Source organism: Podarcis liolepis (genome assembly GCF_965112155.1).
Source record: "Podarcis liolepis genome assembly, contig: HAP1_SCAFFOLD_38, whole genome shotgun sequence".
Classification (NCBI taxonomy): Eukaryota; Metazoa; Chordata; class Lepidosauria; order Squamata; family Lacertidae; genus Podarcis; species Podarcis liolepis.
This window is the reverse complement of record NW_028148749.1, coordinates 76269-104087: the sequence shown is the minus strand read 5'-3', so window position 1 is coordinate 104087 and position 27819 is coordinate 76269. Positions and strand designations below refer to the sequence as shown.

Here is a 27819-nt window from a genome sequence, read left to right as displayed (position 1 = left end):
TCCTTTTAGGAATTCCCCTTCGATCCCTACCTTCTCCATCGATTTTAGTAAAAACCACCAGGAAACGTTATCGAACGCTTTTTCTGCGTCTATGAAAATCAGGGACGCCGGGATATTATTATTAATCTCCAAATATTCAATTAGATTAATGACGTGCCTCACATTATCTTTCATGTATCTGTTTGGGAGGAAACCCGCTTGATCTTTGTGGATTATCCTTATTAAACATTTCTTCAATCTGTTCGCCATGATATCCGCATAAATCTTGTAGTCGTTATTTAATAACGATATTGGCCTGTAATTTTTCATGTTCGATTTGTCCGTATCTGGTTTTGGAATTAATGTTATAAAAGCCTCTCTCCACGTCTCAGGAATTTTCCCTCCTCTTAAAATATTGTTCATGGTATCACAAAGTACTTGTGCTAATTGGCTTCCCAACACTTTGTAATATTTGGCCGATAACCCATCCGGGCCTGGTGCCTTCCCCAATTTCAATTTTTTTATCGCATTTTCAATCTCCTCCATATTTATAGGTCTATTTAATTGGGTTCTTTCTTCTTCTGTGACAGTTTTTCCTATGCAGTTCTCTAAATATTTTTCTATTTGGACTGGGTCTTCTTCTCCTTTTTTATATAATTCCTCATAAAATTTAAGGAAATTTTTTTGTATTTTTTTTGGGTCGGTTATTAATTCTTCTTCTACCATTATTTTATTTATCACATTCTGCTTCTGTCTTTTTCTCAGTTGCCAGGCTAGGAATTTTCCTGTTTTGTTCGCTGATTCGAAGTATCTCTGCTTCATTAGCTTGATTTTCCATTCCACTTCTTGGTTCGTTAGTATTGAGTATTGTCTTTGTAATATTTTTATTGATTGTAAACTTTGCTCGTCTTTCGGATGATCTATTAATTTCTTTTCATACTCCCTCAGCTGTTTAAGTATTTCATCTGTTTTTTGCTGCCTTGTTTTTTTCTTGTGGTTGTTTTGCTGGATAAAGAAACCTCTTAAGACCGCCTTGCTGGCGTCCCAAACTGATTCTATGTTTGTCCCTTTGTTAAGATTCAGGTCCCAATACTCTTTTAATGTAGTTTTGGCTTTTTCGATCACCTCATCATTATCCAACAGAGAGTCATTCAATCTCCATCTAAAGCCTCCGTTTGATTTCCCTTTTAGTTCCAAAGTTATTGAGTTATGGTCGGAGAGAGTTTTCGGTTGAATTTCACATCTTATCGCTCTTAGAGTAATTTCTCTTGAGGTCCAAATTTGATCTATTCTTCCCCAGCTTTTATGTACTTCTGAGAAGAAGGTAAATTGTTTTTCTGTTGGGTGCTTGTGTCTCCACACATCCGTTAGTTCCATGTTCTCCTTCAGATCTTGAAATGATTCCGGTAACTTTCCTTGTTTTCGTTTTCTCTTTTCTGTTTGCCTGTCCAATTCTAATGTCGGTACAGCATTGAAATCTCCTAATAATATCAACTTATTGTTCCCTAGTTCTACTAACACTTGTTCCAGTTTTTTATAGAATTCAGACCTATTTGAATTTGGAGCGTAGATGTTTACCACGTCAATCTTTTCTCCTTGAAAGCTTATTTGTACTCCCAAGATTCTCCCTTCTTCATCTTTGTAGGACAATTTGGGTTCCCATTTTTCATTAACATATGTTACCACTCCCCTTTTTTTCTCTCTCCCAGAATTTATAAATTCTATTCCCAGGTTCTTATTTACTAGTACATGCTTGTGCTTTTTGGCTACATGAGTTTCTTGTATACAGATTACATCCAATTTTTTCTTTTTCAGCACATTTGCAATTTTATTCCTTTTTGTTTTTTCATTCAATCCATTCACATTCCATGTTAAAATTTTAAGATTCATTATTACTTTTATCTAGTTGAGAAGTCAGTAATTTGTCTGTTTCGGTTTTGGGTTTTAACTAATTTAAATTCGGGTGTTTTGATTCTCTGTTTCCTCCTGTTCCTCCCCTTCCTCTTCTTCCTTCGCTTCCTCTTCTCCCTCCTCCTCCCCACCCTCCTCCTCTTCACCCCCTCCCTCCGCCCCTCCCCCTGCTCCCCCCCTCCCCTCCCTCTCCCCACCTCTCTCCCCATATCTCACCATCAATCCCCCAAGTTCCTTTTCATATCTGCGAAGGAATTTACTGACTTCCTGAGTCTCTGTTAACCTGAATCTTTTTCCTTTGTAAAAAAATGAGATCCCTTCAGGGAATTCCCATCTGTGTTGTATGCCATTCTTTTTCAGAGTATTGACTATCTGTTTGTAGCCCTCTCTCTTGCGAAGGAGCCTGATTGGTATTTCCTTGAAAATAATAATTGGTTTCCCATCAATCATTAATTTCCTTTGATAACTTTCTCTCAGAATTATGTTTCTCATTTTTATAATTCTGGGCAGAACCAATTCAGAGCTGACTGTTCTGGCTAGAGCACTGTGTTCCATCCATCGCCCTTCACGCCGGCATCGGAATCATGGTTTCACTTGTGCCTCTACCGCCTTTTGCGCCAGCCTCTGAATCATGGGACTCCTACCTCGCTCGGTTCGACTGCTACCTCCAAGCCAACGAGCTGACAGAAGTATCACAGGAGCGGAAGCGGGGCCTATTCCTCAGCCTCTGTGGGCCTGAGGTGTTTGAGACGGCCCGAGCGTTGGTTGCGCCTGAAGCAGTCCAGGCAACACCATGGGACACGATCCAAGAGAAGCTCCGCAACCACTACGCACCAAAGCCGTCCAAGATTGCTGCCCGCCATGCGTTCTACCACCGGAACCAGGCAGAGGGGGAGTCAATCAACAACTACACCACCGCCCTGCGACAGGCTGCAATGCACTGTGAGTTCCGAGACTTAGACGATGCCCTGATGGATCGAATCGTCTGCGGGGTCCGGGACATCCATCTGCAACGGCGCCTCCTAGCCAAGCCAGACCTCACGCTACAGAAAGCCATTGAGGAGGCTGTGGCCTCAGAAGCTGCTGAAGATCCGCAAGTCCAGCAGCCCGCGTCTTGCTAGGGAGCCAGTTCCGGTGCATCATGAAGAGGCCAGCAGTGAGGAGGCATCCTCCAGTGAAGACGATGACGTGCACCAGACAAAGCGGGAGCGCAGGAAGTTCCAACAGAAGTCCAAGGGCCAACCGGAATGTGCTGGCTGCGGAGGCAACCATTCCCGTGCCAAGTGTCGATTCAGAGACGCCATCTGTAGGAAGTGTTCCAGAAGGGGCCACATCGCTAAGGTCTGCCGATCGGCTCCGTCTGACACCCCCCCTTCATCGACTCGCAAGTCCAAGTCTTCACTCCAGTCTGCCAAGGAAAGTTGTTTCGCTCTCACCAACTGCCGCTGCCCGTCTGGAACCACGATTGGCCAAACCGACTCGCCTACGCGACGCAAGCTGAACGTCACGGTGCTCATTGAAGGAGCTCCATGTGACATGGAGATCGACACCGGGTCTGCCCTGTCCATCGTGTCATGGAGCACCATCAAAAGACTGGTACCCAGAGTGTCCAAAAGGCAACTCGACTCTCACCGCGTACACCTGAGAGACTACCAGGGAAACGACATTCCCGTGGTAGGCGTTGGCCGGTTCCGGATCGCCTTCAAGGATTTTTCGGGCCTGCTCCGGTTGGTGGTGGTCGAAGGTCAGCGGCCAAGCCTCCTAGGGCTAGACTGGTTTGATGCCCTCGGCCTGGAAGTCACCGGCATCAACTGCATCTCTAACGCAGAGACTGAGGGTCTGGTCAAAGACTTTGCCGAGGTTTTTGACGGCACCTTGGGCCAATATACAGGTACGCCCATCTCCTTTAGCCTTGATCCACAAGTCGCCCCCATCAAGCTAAAGCCACGCCGGGTTCCCTTTGCTCTCAAGGCTAAGGTGGACGAACAACTGGACAAACTGATCGCCCAAGGAGTTTTGGAGCCGGTTGACCACGCAAAGTGGGAAACCCCCATCGTCACGCCTGTCAAGCCAGATGGGTCGGTGAGAATCTGTGCTGACTACAAGTGCACGATCAACAAGGCACTTCAGCAGCACGCTTACCCGGTTCCTGTTGTCCAACACCTGCTGCATTCCCTGGGTGAGGGTAAGGTCTTCGCTAAGCTGGACCTTGCCCAAGCCTATCAACAACTGCCAGTCGATGATGCCACTGCTGAAGCCCAGACGATCGTCACCCACCAGGGGGCTTTCCGTTGCCGCCGGTTGCAGTTCGGGGTGAGTGTGGCTCCTGGCATCTTCCAAAGCCTTATGGAGCGTCTCCTGCAAGGGCTTCCGGGCGTGGTACCATATTTTGATGACGTCTTGGTGTCTGCAGACTCACACCAGCAGCTGTTCGAGCGCCTCCGTGCCGTGCTGACCAGGTTCCAGGAGGCCGGGCTCAAGGTAAAGAGGGAGAAGTGCCAGATCGCCGTTCCACAGGTAGAGTTCCTGGGCTATCTTATCGATGCCTCCGGTCTTCATCCAACCACATCCAAGATCCGCGCTATCCAGCAGGCCCCCACCCCAAAGAACAAAACGGAGTTGCAGGCATTCCTGGGGCTGCTGAACTTTTATAACATGTTCCTGCCCCACAAAGCCACAGTGGCTGAGCCTCTTCACCGACTCCTTAGCACTAAGACGCCTTGGGCCTGGGGTCATCGGGAGACGGCGGCCTTCAACGCAGTCAAGGCTCTCCTTTCTTCAGACAGTGTGCTGGTACAGTACAGTGAATCCAGGCCGCTGGTCCTTGCCTGCGATGCCTCACCTTTTGGCATCGGTGCTGTCCTTAGTCACCGTTTTCCAGATGGAAGAGAAGCACCGCTCGCCTACTTTTCCAGGACACTATCTCCGACGGAACGGAATTACAGCCAGCTCGACAAGGAGGCATTGGCACTTGTGGCTGGAGTGAAGAGGTTCCATGAATACCTCTATGGCAGGACTTTTGACCTCATCACTGACCACAAGCCACTCCTGGGCCTCCTCGCCGGTGATCGTCCAACTCCACCGGTCCTCTCACCACGCATGCTGCGATGGACTGTTTTCCTGGCTGCCTACCACTACCGGCTCATCCATCGCCCGGGGAAATCGATGGGCCATGCCGACGCCCTCAGCCGTTGCCCTCTTCCAGCATTTGTGGAAGACCCGGCTCCAGCTTCATCGCTCCTTCTGATTGAGGATCTTCCGGCAGCGCCTGTATCGGCTGCCACTGTGGCCTCCGCATCTGCCCAGGATCGCACCATCAGCCGGGTGCTCAACTGGGTGTGGAGGGGGTGGCCACAAGGGCCTTTTGCATCGGAGTTCCAGCCCTTCGCAACCAGACAACATGAACTCTCAGCTCATCGCGGCTGCCTGCTGTGGGGAGACCGCGTCGTGATTCCCCAGGGACTCTGTCAGCGCGTCCTGGAGGCTCTGCACGTTGGCCACCCGGGAATTGTCAAAATGAAGGCGTTGGCTCGGTGTTACGTCTGGTGGCCTAATATGGACGATGCCATCACTGCCTGGGTGTCCGCCTGTCAAGCGTGCCAGGAGTCGAGGCCTGCACCACCGGCAGCTAAGGGACACACCTGGGAGACACCAAAGACACCCTGGTCGAGGGTGCACATCGATCTGGCTGGCCCCTTTCACGGCCGGACCTTTATGGTAGTGGTGGACGCCTATTCCAAATGGCTGGAGGTCGCCCTGATGCCCTCCACCACTACCGAAGCTGTCATCCGGGTGCTGCGAGGCCTGTTTGCAACGCATGGGTGTCCTGATGTCCTTGTCTCTGACAACGGACCGCAGTTCACGTCAGGCACGTTTGAGCGGTATCTTTTGGGACTGGGCATCCGCCATGCCCTAACGGCACCCTTTCATCCATCCAGCAACGGGCAAGCGGAAAGAATGGTGCGCTCGACAAAAGAGGCACTGGCGCGCCTGGACCGGGGAGACTGGCATGAGCGGGTCGCCGAATACTTGTTCGTGCAACACATCACCCCTAATGCGGCCACAGGGAGGAGTCCTGCTGAACTGCTTATGGGCCGCCGCCTCAGGTCACCGCTCGACCGGCTACACCCAGACTTTGCCGTGGCTGAACCCCCAGGCTGTGCCAACGCACCACGGTCATTTGTCCCAGGAAACCAGGTCTTTGCCCGGAACTATGTGGGGGACATCCCTTGGGTGCCAGCCACAGTAGTGGGAGTCACTGGACCTCGCTCGTACCAGGTGGCACTCGAAGACGGACGCTTGTGGCGACGGCACATAGACCAGCTTAGGCGCAGGGTTGGGGACTTGGACACTACCGAGGTGCCCCCAACTGCGCTTGCGGCTCCAGAAGAGACACGTACAGATGGCGAGGCCCCACCTACACCTCCCTCGCAAGCTGCCAGCGTGGAGCCGAACCAAGCCGTTTCAGAACAGACTCAGACCACTCCACTTGCGGAGGCTCCACCCACAGCAGCGGATCCAGGGGAGTTGGTTCCAACGCCACCTAGGGTCGCACCACAGCCTCAGCGAGAACTGTGTGGCCCTCCGGACTTGGCTACCAGTCCCCGGCGGTCTGGCAGAGTTTCCAAGCGCCCAACTTATTTAAAGGACTATGTTGTTGGACAGGTATCACTGTTGGTCTAAGTATGGGAAATGTAACCGATATGCTTTTGTGCTTAATTGAACCATTACGCGTAGTGCTGTATATAAGGAAACCATTACGATTGTAACTAACGCCTTATCTCGGTGGGGAGGGGTGTTATGTAGTGTAGTTTCACCCTGGGCCAACAGGGGGATACTGTATATAGTTTTCACTCAGGTCTGTAGATAGTTTTCACTCAGGTCCGCGTCTGTTATTTTAGGCGGGAACTCTGGGCTGTTGCGGTTACAATGTTGACAGCCGGCTGCCTATAAATACAGGCCGGCTGAGCTGTTCGCAGTCAGTTCTATTCCAGCTTACCATAATAAAGAGCTACTTGAAGAAATCGCTGTGCCGGCTGCTATGTCAACCCACGACTTAACAGAGGGAGCTGGTGTACAGCGTCTGGGTCATGTGGCCAGCATGACTAAGCTGCTTCTGGTGAACCAGAGCAGCGCACGGAAACGCCGTTTACCTTCCCGCCGGAGCAGTACTTATTTATCTACTTGCACTTTGACGTGCTTTTGAACTGCTAGGTTGGCAGGAGCAGGGACCGAGCAATGGGTGACCACCCCGTTGCGGGGATTCAAACCGCCAACCTTTTGATCGGCAAGTCCTAGGCTCTCTGGTTTAACCCACAGCGCCACCCGCATCGGTGCATAGGCAATATGAAAACCATTGTTGATGCCTGGAAGGGAAAGGAGAGGGGGAAATGGCTTCAAGGAGAGGAGACAGATAATTTTCACCACTATCTCTTGATGTGCGTGTGCATAACCGGCTTGGCCTCAATACTCCTAGAGGCTGTCGTTTAGCCTGCGTATTCAAGTCAAGTAATATTAAGCTGTTTGCACTGATAGACTTAGCTGTTGCAGGTTGTAGACAACAGGATTTTGGATCATTCTTCAAGTTCATGCATCTTCCTCAGCTGCCTGCAGACTCTCTAATGTCATTTTATTTAATAGCCAGTCATTTTTATAATTTATCTGTCCTGCTTTTAATAGTGTTTCATTTGTTTATTTTTCACATTGCTCCCATATTGTTTTATGAGAGGGTAAAGGTAAAGGGACACCTGACCATTAGGTCCAGTCGTGACTGACTTTGGGGTTGCGGCGCTCATCTCGCTTTATTGGCCGAGGGAGCCAGCGTACAGCTTCCGGGTCATGTGGCCAGCATGACGAAGCCGCTTCTGGCGAACCAGAGCAGCACACGGAAACACCGTTTACCTTCCTGCCGGAGCAGTACCTATTTATCTACTTGCACTTTGACGTGCTTTCAAACTGCTAGGTTGGCAGGAGCAGGGACCGAGCAACAGGAGCTCACCCCGTCGCAGGGATTCGAACCGCCGACCTTCTGACTGGCAAGTCCTAGGCTCTGTGGTTTAACCCACAGCACCATCTGCGTCCCTTATGAGAGGGTAGTACAGTATATAACTACTTTTACAAATAAATAAGTAATGGGACCTACAAACATGGCTATATATATTGAGCCAGCCTGTTTAATTCATAGAATTGTAGAGGCGGAAGGTATCCCGAGGAAACTTCATTCATCCCATTTATTTCTCCTGCAGAGAAGAGAATGCACAAGCATGGCATGTTCCTCTGTAGGGCTATGCGATAAATTGTCATATTGTTGAATACCGGTATTGAAATAGCATTGTGATAAGTGTTTCAACAATGCAGTATACAGTGGTACCTCAGGTTACAGACTCTTCAGGTTACAGACTCCGCTAACCCAGAAATAGTTCCTCAGGTTAAGAACTTTGCTTCAGGATGAGAACAGAAATTGTGTGGCGGCAGCAGGAGGCCCCATTAGCTAAAGTGGTGTCTCAGGTTAAGAACAGTTTCAGGTTAAGAACAGACCTCCGGAACAAATTAAGTACTTAACCTGAGGTACCACTGTACTGGTGAACAAAAGGTTGAGACTTGACAGCTTCCCAGGGGAAAGCTAATGTTGTAAGCCAAAAATGGCTTATCTTCTGAGTTTAAGCCAATAAAACTCGGAGGCAAGAGGAGTTAGGTGGCCATTGTTGTTTATTGCAAAGCAATAGGTACCAGTCAAATCTTTTCGCAAAACTTCAACACTGCCCAAGTGGTATTTATAACATTTCAAACAAAGGATTTCCATTTTCACCAATCATGTACATCATTACCTCATTTCATGTTTAATACACATGCACAATAAGCACTAGCAATTTCTGTTGATTCAGCTCTGATTCCCACTGCTTGTAACATTGTGTTAGTACAGTGGTGCCCCGCAAGACGAATGCCTCGCAAGACGGAAAACTCGCTAGACGAAAGGGTTTTCCGTTTTTTGAGCTGCTTCGCAAGACAAATTTCCCTATGGGCTTGTTTCGCAAGACGAAAACATCTTGCAAGTTTGTTTCCTTTTTCTTAACACCGTTAATACAGTTGCAACTTGACTTCAAGGAGCAACTCATAGAACGCAGTGTACATAGTAGCCTTTTTTGAGGTTTTTAAAGACTTTGGTGATTTTTGAAGCTTTTCCAAAACTTCTTTTGCAGCCCTTTGGTAAGTTAAGCTTTTAAAACTTTTTTGGGGGGTTTTGGATTTTGGGTTGGGGTGTTTGGAATTCAAGGACTTGGTGTTGGGGAGGGGTTTGCAAGAATCTGGAAGCTTGTGTTTTTTCCCCCTGCATTTTTATGATTTTCTGTGACCATTGGGCAACTCTGCTGTTTTTTAAAAAAAATTCTGGGTTTGAATTTTGAAATGCTCTTTACAGTATGTGTGACTTTAAAGAGCACTTAATAAACTCGTTGTACCAAATTTGGCTTTGTTTGGACTTTTTTTTACCATAGGAACACATTAATTGATTTTCAATGCATTCCTATGGGATTTCATGCTTCGCAAGACGAAAAATTCGCTAGACGAAAAAATTCACGGAACGAATTAATTTCGTCTTGCGAGGCACCACTGTATGCATGTTGGGAACCTATGTTACGTGTAGCCGTTTGCACCATGTAGCAACTTATGTTCTAGTTTATGAGCTGTATCTTTGTGATTCACATATGAGGTGTACTTCTGCCCCGGTGGTGAGGGGGGGGCGGCAACTTGCAAAATCATCAGTTTCATAAAGCAACAGGTTACCATAAATTCTCTATTAGAAGCACACTCAAGGATTTATAGGGGTTCACATTATTATATTTATTGTGACCACACCACTTCCTTACATTTAGGTTTGGCCTCATTGAAGGGCAGCATTTCAATAGGAGTCAGAAGATGAGAATACCCCCTAAACATTTTTAAAGGAAAAAAGCACTGGGTAGGACACCTGCCCTATAGCCATCTGTAGCGTCTGTGTCACTGATGAGAAATCTGTGAAAACAGAGAAATGACAACATTCTCATGGCTTGGCAGAACCCACAGCTTAAGCTTGCTAAATTTTCAGTGTCCCCCACACTGTGGTTAATCTTTGTGGGGGTATGGCTGGCTATTATTCTGGTCCCTACTTCCATGCCTTACACATAACCAGAAGGAAGTAATCTGCCACATACATTTGGAGAAAAAACTTAAATGGTTTTTCCTCTGAGCATTCATTAGAAACATCTCATTTGCTCCCTGCCCCCCATTCCCAATCTTTACTATTGGTCCTTGCCCTTATTGCCTATTAATCCCTTCAGTTGTCACCGCTTGGGGCACACAAGTGTCCCTGAACTTTTAAAAAATGCATAAACTGCAATGCAAACCATGTTTTGTTGGAAGTAAATCCAATCCCCACACAGCAGAGAGGCCCAACTGGCTTGGACCAGAAATTTAGTGGCACCAGCAGACTGCAGACAATTCTTCTAGCAGAGATTTGACATCCTTTAGACTTTCAGGCATCTCTTGAAGATTTTTTATATGCAAACAGGCCTACGCAACTGTTTAACATTTCCTTGTGCATTCCATCATTCGAACAACAAAATGCTTCTATATTGCTGTTTTGCCGATTTCACAGGGTCCCCGGGCATTTCACCATCTACTGATCCCTGTGCCACCACTTTATTTCTTGCTGCCACCACCCAGGCCCCTACCTGGTACAATACTGAGTCCAGTCAGGGTTAAATTGGAACATAAACTTCTGTTTATTTATTGCAGTTTAACAAGCGTGTGGTTTCATAAACGGTATCGGTCAGTTACAATCATGGGGTGCCTATCCAGACCTATAACTTCCGCTACCTGCTCTCCCTCACTAAACCACTTCTCAGATATTTACTCGTCTTTCTAGCTCCTAACTGTTCCTGACTCAGCTTATTTCGCTACACTAACTCAACCTACCCCCAGACTCTATCCCAATTCACTCCCACTCCAACCAACCAACCACCCAACTCCCAATGAACTCTCCCCCTTCGCTCCTCCCAGAGCTGGTTTTATAGTCCCTCTGACTCCACCCCCTGGGTTCTGATTGGGTAACCTGTTTAACTATTTCACCTCCAGCACTCTCATATGTTACTGTCACAGCTGTATACTAGCTTGATACTTTATGAGAGGGCAGTATCTAAACACTTTAATAAATAAATATAGATAAATTTGGTTGAGTAGAGGTTGCTCCCAGTCAAGTGTGCTCTGGATTACTTAGAAGTAAAACCATGGAACTTTCACTATCATATATTAACAGGTCACACACACACCCTTTATGTGTCAGTTCGCATTCCTTGGTGCAGAAAGTATTGATCTGATGTGTGGAGATCTTTCCTATTCTGATTAATACAAGAGGATTCTAGAAGCTACTAGAAGTTTCTCTGTGTGAGAGAAGCAGGCAGAAGCTTCATGACTGTTTGGGTTATACCTTCTGGGAAGCTGGTTTGAACTGGTTCTCTTATCTCTTCCAATTAAGGTCATGCTGACTATAAATATAGGCCAGAAGGAGCCTGGGTCTTACTTTCTCTCTCTCTCCCTTCTGGTGTGGTGTTCTGTAAGGCCAGGCGTAACAACTCTGTCTTACAGGCCCTGCGGAAAGAAATCAGATCCTGCAGGGCCCTGGTCTCATGAGGCAGAGCGTTCCACCAGGCCGGAGCCAATGTTGAGAAGGCCCTGGCTCTGGTTGAAGCTAATCTAACTTCCTTAGGGCCCGGGACCACTAGGGTGTTGCTACTCTTGCCTCTGGTCTAATTTTGGGAACTCTTCTATGTGTTTAAGTTTTTCCTCCACACGTATGACATTACGTTGTTCTTTCCTTTTGGGTGCAGGTGATCTATGCCTTGAACACTAAAAATGATGAGCATGAGGCCAGCATCCAAGCTCTCAAAGACGCCCACCAAGAAGAAGTTCAGCACATCCTCGATGAGACAAGGGAAACTCTCCTCCAGTACAAAAGCAAAGTGGAGGAAGCAGAGGCGCTCCAGAAGCACATCCAGACCCTTGAAGAAACATTGGAAAAACACAGGAGGCTGACAGAGGTGGTACCTTCAGAATTCACCATGTGCAAAAGGAAGATAGGAGAGAGGGAACCACAAAGAGAGGACAATCTAGTAGATCAGAAGGTTGTCCTCCCCAAGCAGATGGCACACACGAAGCTCAGCTTCGAGAATGGAATCCAGTCTTCAAGTGAGGAGTCCAATGAGCTTGTCAACAAACATTGGGCATTTGCAGGAGACACGCTGGATTGCAAGGAGGAGTTAAGCGAAATGGCCAGCGTGGAAACACAGGCAGCCCACCTCAAGTGGGAGAACCAGAAACTCGCCAGTGAATTTGCCGAGAAAGTCAGGCAGCTCCAAGCCTCCCACGAGAGGGAGAAAGAAACTTGGAGAAAGACCATGCAGCAGTCCCTGGCTGATTCGTACAAAGAATGGCAGCAAAGGGAACTGGAGCAGAGGAAAAATTACCAGGCCCAAGAAGCTGCCTCCCAGCAGCAGGTGAAGAAACTGGAGGCTGACCTGGTGGCAAAAGGCCAGCGAATCTGTGAAATGAATAAGTGTTGCCAGAAGCAGAAGGAGAAGATGCAGGTAGGACCATAATGCTAGAGCAAGTGAATAAAGCTTTTTCTTGCTTTGCACCTTGAGTCGTCAAGTCATCAGCATGCTTCTAAATCTATGAAATGAGTTCCTGGCAGCCAATAATATAATAATAATAAAAAATTTTATTTACCGTATTTTTCATCCCATAGGACGCACCGGCCCATAGGACGCACCTAGATTTTTTTGGGGGGGGGAATAAGGGGAAAAAAATTATCCCCCCCCAGGCGCGGGGCTGGGGTGGGGGAAGCCCGAGCTTCCCCCAACCCCAGCCCCCAGAACAGGCAGCTCTCCGCAAGCAGTGGGAGAGCTGCACAACGTCGCACAGCTCTCCCACTGCTTGCGGAGACCTGCACGCAGCCCAGAAGCCTGGGGGGTGCTGAGCTCAGCACGCCCCAGGCTTCTGCATCCAGGCAGCTCTCCGCAAGCGGTGGGAGAGCTGCGCGACTTCACGCAGCTCTCCCACCGCTTGCAGAGAGCTTCCTGAAGCCTGCATTCACCCCGTAGGACGCACACACATTTCCCCTTCATTTTTGGAGGGGAAAAAGTGTGTCCTATAGGGCGAAAAATACGGTGTATCCTGCCTTCCGCAGCCGAAGCCGGGCTCAGGGCAGCTAACAACAATAAAATAAAAAAATTCCTTCCAGTAGCACCTTAAAGACCAACTAAGTTAGTTCTTGGTATGAGCTTTCGTGTGCAAGCACACTTCTTCTTCGTGTGCAAGCACTGTGTATCTGAAGAAGTGTGCTTGCACACGAAAGCTCATACCAAGAACTAACTTAGTTCGTCTTTAAGGTGCTACTGGAAGGAATTTTTTTGTTTTGACTATGGCAGACCAACACGGCTACCTATCTGTAACTGGAACAATAAAATAGTACAACATACTAAACATACTTGGCCAAGGATGGCCAAGAGTGAAAATTCACGAGGGGGCTGTGTGCAGCTCTCACCAGAGCCATTCAAAGCAAATGGCTGCCGTTTAGGGCAAATATATATAAAATACTACATTTGAGAAGACCAATACAGTGGTACCTCGAGTTAAGAACTTAATTCGTTCTGGAGGTCTGTTCTTAACCTGAAACTGTTCTTAACCTGAAGCACCACTTTAGCTAATGGGGCCTCCTGCTGCCGCCGCGCCACCGGAGCACGATTTCTGTTCTTATCCTAAAGCAAAGTTCTTAACCCGAGGTAATATTTCTGGGTTAGTGGAATCTGTAATCTGAAGCGTATGTAACCCGAGGTACCACTATATAGCAAAGGCAAAGCTTGCGCACCGTCCATGACACTGGTTGGCTTAACCTGAGCTTTGATTTCCCTTTCTGAAGGGGGCAGTTTTTATAAAGTTCTCTCCCCCACCAAAAGAAAACTGATGGAGCTGAGCTAAGGAGGGCAATGCAAAGCTAAGTCCAGTGGCAGCACCTGAGACCTTTGGGTTTCGTCATACCATCAGGACCCATCAGAACTGGCACCCATCCAGGGCCCTTTGCAGTGGGTGACTGAGAGCCGCCATTTTAATGCCTCACAAGTGCCCCACTGGGCATCCCATGGCATTGTAGGAAATTAAAAACAGCAGCTTGTAGCAACAGTTTGCTGCTGTCAGGTAAGCACGCAGTCAGGGGAGCAACAGAATGGGGCCCCCCTGGAACCCATTGCTGTCCATGGCTGCCTCCATCCTAAACGCATCTTCTGGATTGTGAGGGGCATTTTCTCTCCTGTGGTCAGTGTGAGGTAACAGGAGGCGGGACCTCAGTTTCTCCAGCAGAGGCAATGGGCAGGAAGGGGGCAGGAGATGGACGGAAGGAAAAGCTGTAAGATCCTACTCTTTGCTGCCCCATTCATCTTCTTCAGCTATGACTGTCATAGCATGAGGAGTTAGGGGGCAGAACCAGGGCAGCTTCTCTGCTAGAGTAGAAAGTGCAGCCAAGCTACGTTTTAATGTGTGTAGCTTGCAATTGCCTCTCCCTTTTTTACTCTTAGCAATTACCGGCATGCCAAATTGGACAACCTTTACAGGAAACGCGGCACAAGGGGAAGGCAGGTTTATCTCATCCCTCTCCGGAGTTATTGGAATCAGTAATCCCCTATGCAGCTAGAATGACATGGGGGGGGGGGAATTCCTATTGGTGTCCATGGGAAGGTTTTTTTCCCTAAGGATTGTAGCCAAATTAGGATGGGGACTGGAATTTCCTTCTGATCATGCTGTGGAGTGAAGATGTAAGCCTACATGTTGCATTTCTGCCGCACCTATAATTGATAAAAGTTCATTTGTTTTTAAAGAAGAGTTACCGCATTTTTCACTCTACAAGACGCACCAGACCACAAGACGCACCTAGTTTTTGGAGGAGGAAAACATGAAAAAATATATTCTGAATCCCACAAGCCAGAACAACAAGAGGGATCGCTGCGCAGTGAAAGCAGCAATCCTTCTTGCTGTTATGGCTTCTGGGATAGCCGTGTGAAGCCTGCATTCACTCCATAAGTCGCACACACATTTTCCCTTTTTAGGAGGGAAAAGGTGCATCTTACAGAGCAAAAAATACGGTAACTACAAGCTGCACATTAAGAGTAATGTGTAGTTTGGCCCTGGCTGGGCGCATGAACTTGTAGTAAGTGGGGTTTGAAAAATGGATGGAAAACTACATTCTTTTCCACCTGCAAAGCTTTATGGGCTCAATTTAAATGATGTGGTGTTGGGCGCTACCTGTTTTTGTTGCATCAGGCCCTCATTCGCTATGTATGGGGTTAGCACACCACAAGCAGCACTCAGCTGGACTCCAGATCTCTCAAGTGGTGATACGGCTTGCCTGGTGGCTCAGGGTCTGGTTTTAAATGAGATGCTGGGCCTGTGCAAAACCACAGGATTACATTCTTCTTGCCCACTTGCATCATATTTTAATGCAGCCTTCCAGCTGCCATCAGCCTCAAGGCATGACACATGCTAGCTGGGGCTGATGGAATGGGAACAGTTTAATGGATTTGTGTCATCTGCTTTAAAAGCCATCTAAGTAGCACTCATCCTTTTCCTTTCTTCCTCGCAGGCCCGCAACCCAGTTGCCATTACGATTGACATTTTTCTCGTTTATTACTAATTAATCAACCATATCTTCATCAACAAATGGATTTCAAGGCAGTATTCTTGGGAATTGAAAATCTACAATACAAAAACATAAATTGCTGTCAGGGGTTCAGGAGAAGAGGCGAGGGCAAGGGAGGAAACAGAGAGCGAGGGGGAGGAGGCAGAAGAAAAGATGAGTGATGACGACGACCCGAGATCTCCGAGTCTTTCCAGTGAATCAGAAGATTCACAGAAAGGAGCACCAGTGGCCAGGGCAAGGGGGGAGACTAGGGGGACACCCCAGGAAGATAGAGCCAGAGGGGACTCAGAGGGGAGCAGTTGGAAATCGGGACCAGCGTCACCGCCAGAGAGCAGGGAAGAGGAAGGGCGCCAGGGATCAAGCGCTGGCAGCTCACAACAGGAGGGAGGGCACGAGTCAGGAGTGGCCACACCTCCATCGGGGAGTGAAGAGACGGTTAGACGGAAGGTGGAAGGTTGGGCGCGCGCGCCAAGTTCAAATGCACAGGAAGGTGGCGCAGTAGGCAGCCCGGAAAGGGAGCCAGGTCCTAAAGCCCGGCGCAAGGAGACAGGAGGGTCCGGGGGGTCAGCGTCAGAAGAATCCCGGAAGGAAGAGACCCCGGGGGGCAGAGGGACCCAGAGAAGAACAGTCAGGCGGAAAAGGTGGAGCAGGGCTAGGATATTAAGTTGGTGTACAAGGGGCGGAGATTCAGACGGAGCTTCGCCGATCTAAGCATAAGACGTAGAGTTGCACGCAGCAGCTTGAGAATGGAAACTGTAACTCAATAAAGACTTTTATTTAATGATCGCTGGCTAGCGTGATCCTCTGTGAGCTAGGATCTGGAAGCAACTCTGACAATTGCGCACATGTTAATTGTGTCTATACATGAGCACGTTGCTTTAGGCATTTGCGATTTAGCCAAGTGAAGGCTTTATACGATCAGGGGCAGGGGAAACACAGCACACATTGCCCCCCTTGAAAAGTGTGCCTTATGTACTTGTTACTGATTTAAAAAATCTTGCAGAGAATTGACTGTGCTAGAAAGATCTGTCCCAGCAGCTAGCTTTGCAATAGTGGAAAACAACACTACACAACTGAAATAACTTAAAATTTCCGATTTTATTCCAACTCACAAGCTAACACAGGGTGTCAAAAGAAAGCAGCCATTCTCCAGAAAAAAATGTGGGCAATGCGAACAAAAGGAACATACTTTACACATTTATCATGCAAGCTTCTTTTGATTTCTTATGAAAGCTTATTTTGCTTAGGGCAGAATTCTCGGTTGGCAGAAACTTCTTTCAGTACCATGAGATTTTGTTCCCCCAGAAATTTACGTAGGATGAAAGGATGAAATGAAAGGGGTGTTTCTTGGGAAACATCAGTCTGATCATTAATTAATTCTTAAGGCAAAGTTATATAGAGAGGACTGACACATTTCCACGATTTTCCGGATGTGTTTTCCTTCGTGTGAATATGAAGTTGTTAGAGAAAAGCAACTGAAAGGCACATTCTTGTTGCAAATGAATAATTATTATTAATTGCTAAGCTGATCTACTGAGTGGCTAAGAGTGTCAGCTAGAAAACCCCTGATTCAAAACTCATATCTGCCTAAAATTCACTGTGGCTTTGGCAAGCCATATTACCCTTGCACCTTTCCCTGCAAAATAGGCATAACGATACCAGCCTACCTTGTAAAGATGGTAAGGCTTGCTGAGAAAATTTCAGGAAACCACCTTGGAGCACTCTAAAGTGCTCTACAGACGCTAAGTGTTCTACTTATCGTACTTCTTATCATGATGCTAAAACACAGAGACAGATGATGTTGGTTTTTGATAGCTCCCAAGTGACCAGCTGTGAAGTGGGGACCACCAGAAAGCATTGGAACGGAATCTGTCTGTGCCGGATTTTGCCCTAAACCAAATACCAACTGCAGTAGAGGGTTTTTGCCTGGTAAAAGGTAAAGGATGCGGGTGGCGCTGTGGTCTATACCAGTGAGCCTCTTGGGCTTGCCGATCAGAAGGTCAGCAGTTCGAATCCCCGCGACGGAGTGAGCTCCCATTGCTCTGTCCCAGCTCCTGCCAACCTAGCAGTTTGAAATCACACCAGTGCAAGTAGATAAATAGGTACCACTATGGCAGGAAGGTAAACGGCTTTTCCGTGTGCTCTGGTTTCTGTCACGGTGTTCCGTTGTGCCAGAAGCAATTTAGTGATGCTGGCCACATAATCTGGAAAGCTCTCTGTGGCCTGAAAGTGCAATGAGCACCGCAAGCCCATAGTCGCCTTTGCCTTTACCTTTACCTTTTACCTGGACTGCAGCTATGGAGGAAAGTGTTAAGTTCCCACATTACTCTTCCTGTAATCCCAATAATTATAAGCCACTTAAAAAATAAGAAGAGCACCTGAATGTTAAACGTATTAGCCTTCACACCTGCCTGTCTATCTGCAATACTTCCTTGTAATGTGTGTGAGAGAGGTCGGATGCATCACACCTTTAAAGGGAAAATCCTACAGTACTTGTGCAGATCAAGCAAGCACCCACAGGGAAACACACCATTTAGCTGGTGAAAATTTAGCTGGTTTTGCACACCCACCTCCCTGCAGACCATTACTCTTCAGCAGGTGGAGAGTGGTGGGACTGAAGCACTGAAAGGGTGGAGCTTGTGAGCAAATCCCTGCTCTCATCACATAAGCCCTTTTACAATTGATTAGGGTAATAAAGGTAAAGGGACCCCTGACCATTAGGTCCAGTTGCGGACAACTCTGGGGTTGCGGCGCTCATCTCGCTTTATTGGCCGAGGGAGCCGACGTACAGCTTCCGGGTCATGTGGCCAGCATGACTAAGCCACTTCTGGCGAACCAGAGCAGTGCACGGAAACGCTGTTTACCTTCCTGCTGAAGCGGTACCTATTTATCTAGTTGCACTTCATGCTTTTGAACTGCTAGGTTGGCAGGAGCAGGGACCGAGCAATGGGAGCTCACCCCGTTGCGGGGATTCGAACCACCGACCTTCTGATCGGCAAGCCCTAGGCTATGTGGTTTAACCCGCATCCCTGATTAGGGTAATAGTTCCTACCAAATCCCCCGCCATATTCCAAGACGAGAAAATTTCTGGGCTGCTGCCCTGAACAGAAACTGCAAATCATTCTTATCTCCACATGGTCAGACAGTACTTATCAAGAGGGAAAGAAATTCATTGACAACTGGGGTGCTCCCAGATAATGGAAATTATTTTTTTAAAGGCAAAAACAGCAGTCTTAAGTTTGTAATTGTGTGGCGCATTTACAGGACCTGGAAATTCGGCTCAAGGAGGCTCATCAGACGACTAAGGAGGCAAAAAGTCTCACAAAAGCACTGGAGGAGGAGCTGATTATTGCCAAAGAGAGGCTTCTGTTGCAAGAAAATGAACTGCTGCATAAAACAGGTAGGACTTGCTTCCGTGCAGGGAGATGCAGAAGCGGAACATTTATGAACGTGATCTGGGAAATTCCCAGTTCAAATATGACCCCAGCTATGAATTTTATATGTAGGTTTGTTATGTATACTACTGCCCTCCCTGCTTCTGCCCCAACTGCAACATGAGAATACAGTGGTGCCTCGCAAGACGAAAAGAATCCGTTCTGTGATTCTCTTCGTCTAGCGGTTTTTTCGTCTTGCGAAGCAAGCCCATTGAAGGATTAGCGGATTAGCGCTATTAGCGGCTTTTAGCGGCTTTTAGCGGCTTATCTGCTGATCGGATCAGCTGATAAGCGGCTTAGCAGCTTAGAAAAAGGGGGGGGGGAACCCGCAGGAACTCGCAAGACATTGTCGTCTTGCGAAGCAAGCCCATAGGAAATTCGTTTTGCAAAGCACCTCCAAAATGGAAAACTCTTTCGTCTAGCGAGTTTTCCGTCTTGCGAGGCATTCGTCTTGCGGGGCACCACTGTAATAATACTGGCCTCGCCTTACAGGTCTCACACCAACAGCCCTTAATGAACTATGTGAATGCAACACTCTTTTAAATGCATTCATCCATCGTGCTCATGAAAATATAAGCACATCACACGGCATTTTTCGCATTCACAGAAGCAATGGAAACGGTGCAGAATTCCCAAAGCAAGACCAGGAGCGAAGCAGAGGAACTGAAGAATCAGATCTTACCCCTTCAGCAAGCAGCATCCACCAAACAGAGCCAAGGCAAGCAAGACGGTGGAGACGTTCAGGTGCATAACCTTCACATTTCTCTTTTTGCAGATGAAGTTCTATATGATGATGCGGTTTGATAGACTAAGTTAACCGGGAGCCATTCCTTCCATTTCCATGTAAATTGATCATGGTTCATTGCAGCTAGTCTGCAAAAGGACCTGACAACCCTTTTTCACTTCATGACAAGAACGGGCCTTTTCTGCAGTGGCTCCCTGTATGTGGAATAATAATAATAAGAATTTATTATTTATACCCCGCCCATCTGGTTGGGTTTCCCCAGCCACTCTGGGCAGCTTCCAACAAAATATTAAAATACCGTGGTCTGTTAAACACTAAAAGCTTCCCTAAACAGGGCTGCCTTCAGAATGCTCTCCCTAGGAAGGTTTTCTGTCTAAAGAGGCTTGCCTGCTCATTCCATATCTCCAGGCACAAGGCAAAAGTGTTTCTCTACATCTAGGCTGATGGCTGATTAAGCAACCCATGGCCTTTCAAATGTGTTTGTAGGATGGGGGTTATTGGTTCATTTTTGCTTATTTGTTACGTGTTTTGTGTTCTCACTTTGTATTTTAATGTTGTGAGCCACCCTGTGGCCTTTGGATGAAGATCGGTATACAAATTTAATAAATAAAGTAAATACATTTTGTGGGACGCGGCTGGCGCTGTGGGTTAAACCACAGAGCCTAGGACTTGCCGATCAGAATGTTGGTGGTTCGAATCCCCGTGACGGGGTGAGCTCCCGTTGCTCGGTCCCTGTTCCTGCCAACCTAGAAGTTCGAAAGCACGTCAAGGTGCAAGTAGATAAATAGGTACTGCTCCGGTGGGAAGGTAAACGGCGTTTCCCTGCGCTGCTCTGGTTTGTCAGAAGTGGCTTAGTCATGCTGGCCACATGACCCGGAAGCTGTACGCCGGCTCCCTCGGTGAATTAAGCAAGATGAGCGCCGTAACCCCAGAGTCAGCCACGACTGGACCTAAGGGTCAGGGGTCCCTTTGGTGTAGTGGTTAAGAGCGGTAGACTCGTAATCTGGGGAACCGGGTTCACAACTCCGCTCCTCCACATGCAGCTGCTGGGTGACCTTGGCGTAGTCACACTTCTCTGAAGTCTCTCAGCCTCACTCACCTCACAGAGTGTTTGTTGTGGGGGAGGAAGGGAAAGGAGAATGTTAGCTGCTTTGAGACTCCTTTGGATAGTGATAAAGCGGGATATCAAATCCAAACTCTTCTTCTTCTTTACCTTTTAAATACATTTCCCTACCACTTTCCTCATTGTAAAAAGTGGCGGGAGTGGGTTTGTGGCACAAGATCTCCAAACCAACTCGTAATTGCAAGACATGAATTTGCTGGCATGTGACTGAATCCCATCCAAAATTAGCAACCACCTGGAAGTGCCCAAGTTCTTTCTGTGCTTCTGGAATGTTCTGATGCCCTTGGGCTCCATTTTGTTATTGATGTTGGCTTCCCCTGGTCTAGTGGCTCCCTCTTTTGGCAAGCCACTATGGTTTAAATATGATGGTTTAAGGAGTAAAGTATTGACACTCTAGCTGGAATTATCTGAGGTCCAGCTCCGTATACCTGAAGGAGCATCTCCACTCCCATCGTTCAGCCTGGACACTGAGGTCTAGCTCCAAGGGCCTTCTGGCGGTTCCCTCCCCGAGAGAAGTGAAGTTACAGGGCCTTCTCGGTAGTGGCACCCGCCCTGTGGAACTCCCTGCCATCAGATTTCAAGGAAATAAACAACTATCCGACTTTTAGAAGACATCTGAAGGCAACCCTGTTTAGGGAAATTTTTAATGTTTGATGTTTTATCGTGGTTTTAATATTGTGTTGGGAACTGCCCAGAGTGGCTGGGAAACCCAGCCAGATGGGCGGGGTATAAATAATAAACTATTATTATTATAAATTATTATCTCCATCTCGAGACTCCCAGTGCTTCGAGACTGCATGTGGGGTGCTAGCACATCAGGGACAAGGGTGCTGGTCTACTTTGTGACAGTCCAGCTTTCTGCAGACGTTCTCCCTGTTGATGTTTAGGGGTGTGCAGAATTCCAGCTTGTTGGATCTGCTTTTCTGTTTTGGGGGTGAAAGTTAGAGTTAAAGAGCTGGGAATTGCTTGCCAGTACCAGAACTAAGCTGAGCTCACTGTCCTTTCAAACACAGGTCCATCCTTGCTTGGCTCCCTTCATTCCAGCAGCCTCACTTAGGTGGTGGAAATGATTTTCTTGCTGCTATTGTTAAACAATTGGGAATCAGGAACACTTGGCAATCTCCTGCAAATCACCCTGAGATCTATCTGTATACAGTGGTACCGCAGGTTACGGACGCTTCAGGTTACAGACTCCGCTAGCCCAGAAATAGTACCTCGGGTTAAGAACTTTGCTTCAGGATGAGAACAGAAATTGTGCAGCAGCGGTGTGGCGGCAGCGGGAGGCCCCATTAGCTAACGTGGTACCTCAGGTTAAGAACGGACCTCCAGAATAAATTAAGTTCTTACCCCAAGGTACCACTGTACAGTTCTGGAGGTCCATTCTTAACCTGAAACTGTTCTTAACCTGAAGCACCACTTTAGCTAATGGGGCCTTCTGCTGCTGCTGCGCCGCCAGACCACAATTTCTGTTCTCATCCTGAAGCAAAGTTCTTAACCCGAGGTACTATTTCTGGGTTAGTGGAGTCTGTAACCTGAAGCATATGTAATCACCTGAAGCGTATGTAACCCGAGGTACCACTGTATTCCAATCTCACCCCAATGTATGCTTTAAAAGAGAATGAAAGACCTCTTGATTTAGTTGTAGTGTCTCTTATTTAATTGCCTGTCTTCAGTAGCCTCCCCTATGTTGATAAATGTTTACCTGCATAGTTTGCATTTATATGTGTGCATTTGCTTTATTCCTTGAGTTAACCCTTTTGCCTTTCTCTGTGGTCACTTTAATTGATGTGGCTGCCCCTTGTCACTCCAGGTAACGGCAGGTTTGGAAAAAGACGCCGTTAAGCCGCAGCAGAGGGAAGAGTTCCGCAAAGCCAGACACGAGCCGGGCGAGGAGAAGATTCGTCTGAAAGCGCAGCTGGTGAAAGGTCTGGAAGACCTTGTGAAGAAGCACAGCCTTGAAATCAAATCAGCCCAAGCCTCCATGGACGCCGAGAGAAAAAAACTGCACAAGGTGGGATTGTTCTATTAATAGTGCGCTGTGATTCATCTGTTCCTTTAAATCTCTTTAGTCATGGTGACATCATTTAAATTGTTCTTACTAGACAGGGAGCTTTAAATCACAACGAGGATTTTATTGCTGTGTTTTTCTTTTTTAAAAAAAGGAGCTGAGCTGATGTTTTCCGATGAAATGAAAGCTTTTGCAAGAGAGGAAGGAAGGAAGGTTAGCTTACCCTTGACAGGATCCTTGTATTCCCGGCATTGCTGTTGCTCGCCCGTGCTTCTCGTCATGACAGTGCAGTGATTAATGTAATCGCTGCCGCAAACAATGCAGATTGCAAATGTGTGCTCCAAACTACAGGTTTTAGGGTCCTTGCTTTTTCAAGCCTGGTATGATCCTCCTGGCTGGCAGCTCGTTTTTCAAAACAAGAATCCTATCTTGAAGTGAGGAAGGGCAGCACTGACTTGCCCTTGGATGGGGCAAAAGGTTCTTTAGCTCCTTCCTCTTCAGCATAAGCAGCAAGAGAGGCTTGCCCCAGGGCCGGCCCATGCATGGGGCAAGGTGAGGCAACTGCCTCAGACAGCAGAGCAGAAGATCCCAATGTATATATTTATTCCCCTCTTGTTCCTGTTGTAGATCTTCACTCACTTCTCTTCTATGGAGAGGAGGGGACCCCATTTTGTGGTTTGCCTCAGGTGGCAAAATGTCTTGCCCTAATTCACAGGCCCCCTTCCTGGCTTGAGTGTCCTAAGTGGTTCCAGATAGATAATAATTGGGGGGGACGGGACAGGACCTGAATTGAAAGAAGATCTGGGTTATGCTGTTTATTTGGTGAAATAAGTGAATTTAAGACACCTGGAGGTTATTGGGGGGTAATTAATAGGGGAAATCAGCGGGGAATGTAATTGATTGGGAGAAAAATCTGCTGGGAAACTAATTGGGGGTGATCTGAAAAGGGATGCAAAGTAATTGAAAAATTGGTCTGGAGAGATTTGAATGGGAAATGAGTTGGCTGGTGACATTTAAGTTTTAAATTTGCATCTATATATGTCTATATTTTAGCATACACAAATGCTATGCATATTTCTGTCTGCGGGGCCCATGCCCTGAATCTTTAAATCTGTTATTGTCATCTGCCGTGGAGACCAAGCCAAAAGAAGGAGTAGAAACTCATGAAGAATTGAATATATTCCCCACCAGAAGTGTCCCCTAGTTCTTGGGAAAGAGATGAGTAACTATTCAACCTTTAGAAGACATCTGAAGGCAGCAATTGTATAGGGAAGTTTTTAAATGTTTAATGTTTTATTACGTTTTTATATATGTTGGAAGCCGCCCGAGTGCCCTGGGGTTAACAAATCATCATCATTATTGAAAATGAAATTAATCAGAGTGTTGGATGGGCTGTTTTAGTGCTCCTCACAGAGATTTGCCTTGTCAGCTCCCTCTTCTTGCTTCACCAACAGGCAAACCCAGTTTATATCCAGAAACTTTTCCCACCTAGTAATACTGATTCTGGTGGTGGTTTTGTCAGAGGGGATTTAGAAATCTTGGTCTTACCTGATGTAGAGCTTTCTGTATTGGAATGGCATTTTTCTTTTCGTTTGTGAGTTCAACACATGTACGATACATAAGTTATAGTGGAAAGTAGTACTGTAGCCCTGGTCTCTCTCTACATATGCCACTGCAAGATTGTTGTCCAACTGTGCAGAAATCTCTGGCCAACCAGCTGCAAACTGTGATCAAAGTGAGCTGATGCCTATATCCATAATTCACTCCCAGCCAGCCAGGTCGACTTTCTTTCCACTTATTCCAAACTGGTTGCCCTGGTAACGCCAACGTTCATGCAGAAACGCTGTAGGTAGGAGTTTGCAGTGTGCCATTGGCTTCCTCCAGCACCCGCTGGCTACAGAAATTAATCACACAGAGGGAAGTGTCAGTATTCTGCTTTCACGTGCGTTGGAACAGAGAGCAGCCATTAATCAAAGTCTGCCCTACCACAAGTCCAGCTGTGGATTTGTCTCAAGAGTCTATAATGGTCTTACATGCCATAGGGTTTTTGTTTTTGTTTTTTTACAAACTTGTACTGATATCTGGCTTTTGGGGTTTTTCCCTTGGCTGTGTCTTTCTGGCTTCTGTTGGGTGTTTGTGGTTTGTTGACTAGAGTCATAGAATTGTAGAGTTGGAACGAACCCTGAGGATCATCTAGTCCAGGCACAGGCAAACTCGGACCTTCAGATGTTTCAGGACTACAACTCCCATCATCCCTAGCTAACAGGACCAGTGGTCAGGGATGATGGGAATTGTAGTCCCAAAACATCTGGAGGGCCGAGTTTGCCTATGCCTGATCTAGTCCAACTCCCTGCAATGCAGGAATATGTCCCTTATGGGGATCAAAGCTGCAGCCTTGGCATTATCCGCACCACACTCCACAACAGAGCTATCTTGTCAACTGATGGGACTATTAGGCACATGACCTTGGAAATTCAGGTAGGCTGTTTCTCAGCAGCCTATGTTTTTCAGGCAATTGAGCAAATGACATCTGGGCTGTTTTGCTGTCTGCTCCTGCCTACTCCCTGCGTATCTAGAGACAGTATAGCTCGGGGGTCAGCAACCTTTTTCAGCTGTGGGCTGGTCCACCGTCCATCAAACCTTATGGGGGGCTGGACTATATTTTGGAGGGGGGGAAATGAACGAATTCCTATGCCCCACAAATAACCCAGAGATGCATTTTAAATAAAAGCACACATTCTACTCACGTAAAAACACGCTGATTCCCGGACCGTCCACAGGCCGGATTGAGAAGGCGATTGGGCTGTATCCGGCCCCTGGGCCTTAGTTTGCCTACCCCTGGTACAGTCATACCTCATGTTACTTTTGCTTCATGTTACGTTCTTTCAGGTTACATCCCGCGGCGACCCGGAAGTAGCGGAAAGGGTTACTTCCTGGTTTCACCACTCGCGTATGCGCATAAGCGCTAAATCATGCTATGCGCATAAGCGCCAAATCGCGCAGATACGGCACTTCAGGTTGCACTCTTTTCATGTTGCGAACGGGCCTCCGGATCGGATCCCGTTCGCAACCAGAGGTACCACTATATAGCTAAATCTTCACCTTTCCTGTTTAAATGTATCAAATCCACTACCAGTCTGGTGTTATCTGCAGCTTGTCTCATCTTTATAAACCCTGTTTGGTCATTTTTAACAATAGTTGATCTTGCTCTTTGCAGTCTATTCACCAATATCGTTGTTAAGATTTTTGTATCAATGTTTATCAAAGAAATTGGGCGATTGTTGGCACATTGCGTTAGGTCCTTGCCAGGCTTTGGAATAACAGTAATATAAGCCTGGTTAAATAGTGCTGAGCTGATTCCTTCTCTAAAGATCTCATCATATAACTGATATATTGATCTCCTGTCACTTAGATAATATGTTTTATACCATTCCACTGGAAAGCAGTCTAGCCCAGGTGTTTTACCATTTGCCATATTTGAGATTGTTTTCCTAATCTCGGCTTCAGATATTGGAGACATCGATAGTTGTTGTTTTTTGTTTTCTAGCCCTGGTAGTTTTATGTATAAGAATTATTGTGTTTTATCCAGGAACGTGAAGAGCAAATTATTTCTAGCGGAATAGGAACCTTTGTTTTTTTAGGGGAAGAAACCCATTTCTTACTTTGAAATGTTGCTTACTGCAGCTATCCTCAGATTAAATCTAAATTTCCTCATCACTTATTCCCTTTGCGGCTGTTACGGCTCTCCTTTTTATTGCTTCTACTCAGTACGTCTTAGAGCCTTGCTTGGTTGCGCTGAATCATCTTAAGCTCCTCTGCTTTGAAATTTATTGGTCTCCACTAGGGACGAAGCCCTTGTCATCGGCACTCCCTGCTTCCCTCCCCAATTCATAGTCTTTCAAGATCAGGCTGAAATATTGTATTCCGTCAGCAAGTTGGTTCAAGTAAGGAAGAGTAAGTTCACTAGTATGCTAAATAGGGATATCCTAAGGCAATTCATACAAGATGAACATTCAGATCTTTCCACTGTAAATGAGCACTCAGCTTTTGCAGCTTCCCAGTGGACCCTGTGAGCTAGGCATTCAGCTCAGGGCTCAGAAGTTTAAATAACTGATTTGTGTGGTAGCATGATACTTGTTTGGGACGCGGGTGGCGCTGTGGGTTAAACCACAGAGCCTAGGACTTGCTGAACAGAAGGTTGGCAGTTCGAATCCCCACGACGGGGTGAGCTCCCGTTGCTCGGTCCCAGCTCCTGCCAACCTAGCAGTTGGAAAGCATGTCAAAGTGCAAGTAGATAAATAGGTACCACTCCGGTGGGGAAGGTAAATGGTGTTTCCGTGCACTGCTCTGGTTCACCAGAAGCAGCTTAGTCATGCTGGCCACATGACCCGGAAGCTGTACGCCAGCTCCCTTGGCCAATAAAGCGAGATGAGCACTGCAACTCCAGAGTCAGTCACGACTGGACCTAATGGTCAGGGGTCCCTTTACCTTTACCTTTATGATACTTGTTGGCTTTGGGTATTATACACATCTTAGCAGTATGCCCAGAAAATCGGAGTTTAGGACAAGCAGTGAGCATCACATGGGAAGGAAGGGGGCAGGTGTGCCTGCCTTTCTAGCACTTTCACACACCTCGTGCTCAGCTCTGCTCAGCTCAGTTCAGTGAAACCTTATGCAGGAGAACTTCCTATTAACTCTTGAATGACTGGATGATGATGATTAATAATAATAATAATAATAGTTTCCCCAGCCACTCTGGGCGGCTCCCAACAGAATATTAAAAACACAATAAACCATCAAACATTAAAGACTTCCCTAAACAGGGCTGCCTTCAGATGTCTTCTAAAAGCCTGGTAGTTGTTTATTTCCTTGATGTCTGGTGGGAGGGCGTTCCAC

At 47.1% G+C, this 27819-nt stretch overlaps 1 protein-coding gene across 1 annotated transcript in view; it reads left to right on the top strand.

The window, feature by feature from the left end:
• Window positions 1-27819, top strand: part of LOC310699066 (protein FAM184B-like) — a 77600-nt gene that overhangs the window by 18854 nt on the left and 30927 nt on the right. The window contains exons 2-5 of the mRNA XM_083520670.1: window positions 11754-12509; window positions 18878-19013; window positions 19655-19791; window positions 22726-22926. Of these exons, the coding sequence (XP_083376796.1) occupies window positions 11754-12509; window positions 18878-19013; window positions 19655-19791; window positions 22726-22926 (1230 nt within the window). The remainder of the gene's footprint in view (window positions 1-11753; window positions 12510-18877; window positions 19014-19654; window positions 19792-22725; window positions 22927-27819) is intronic.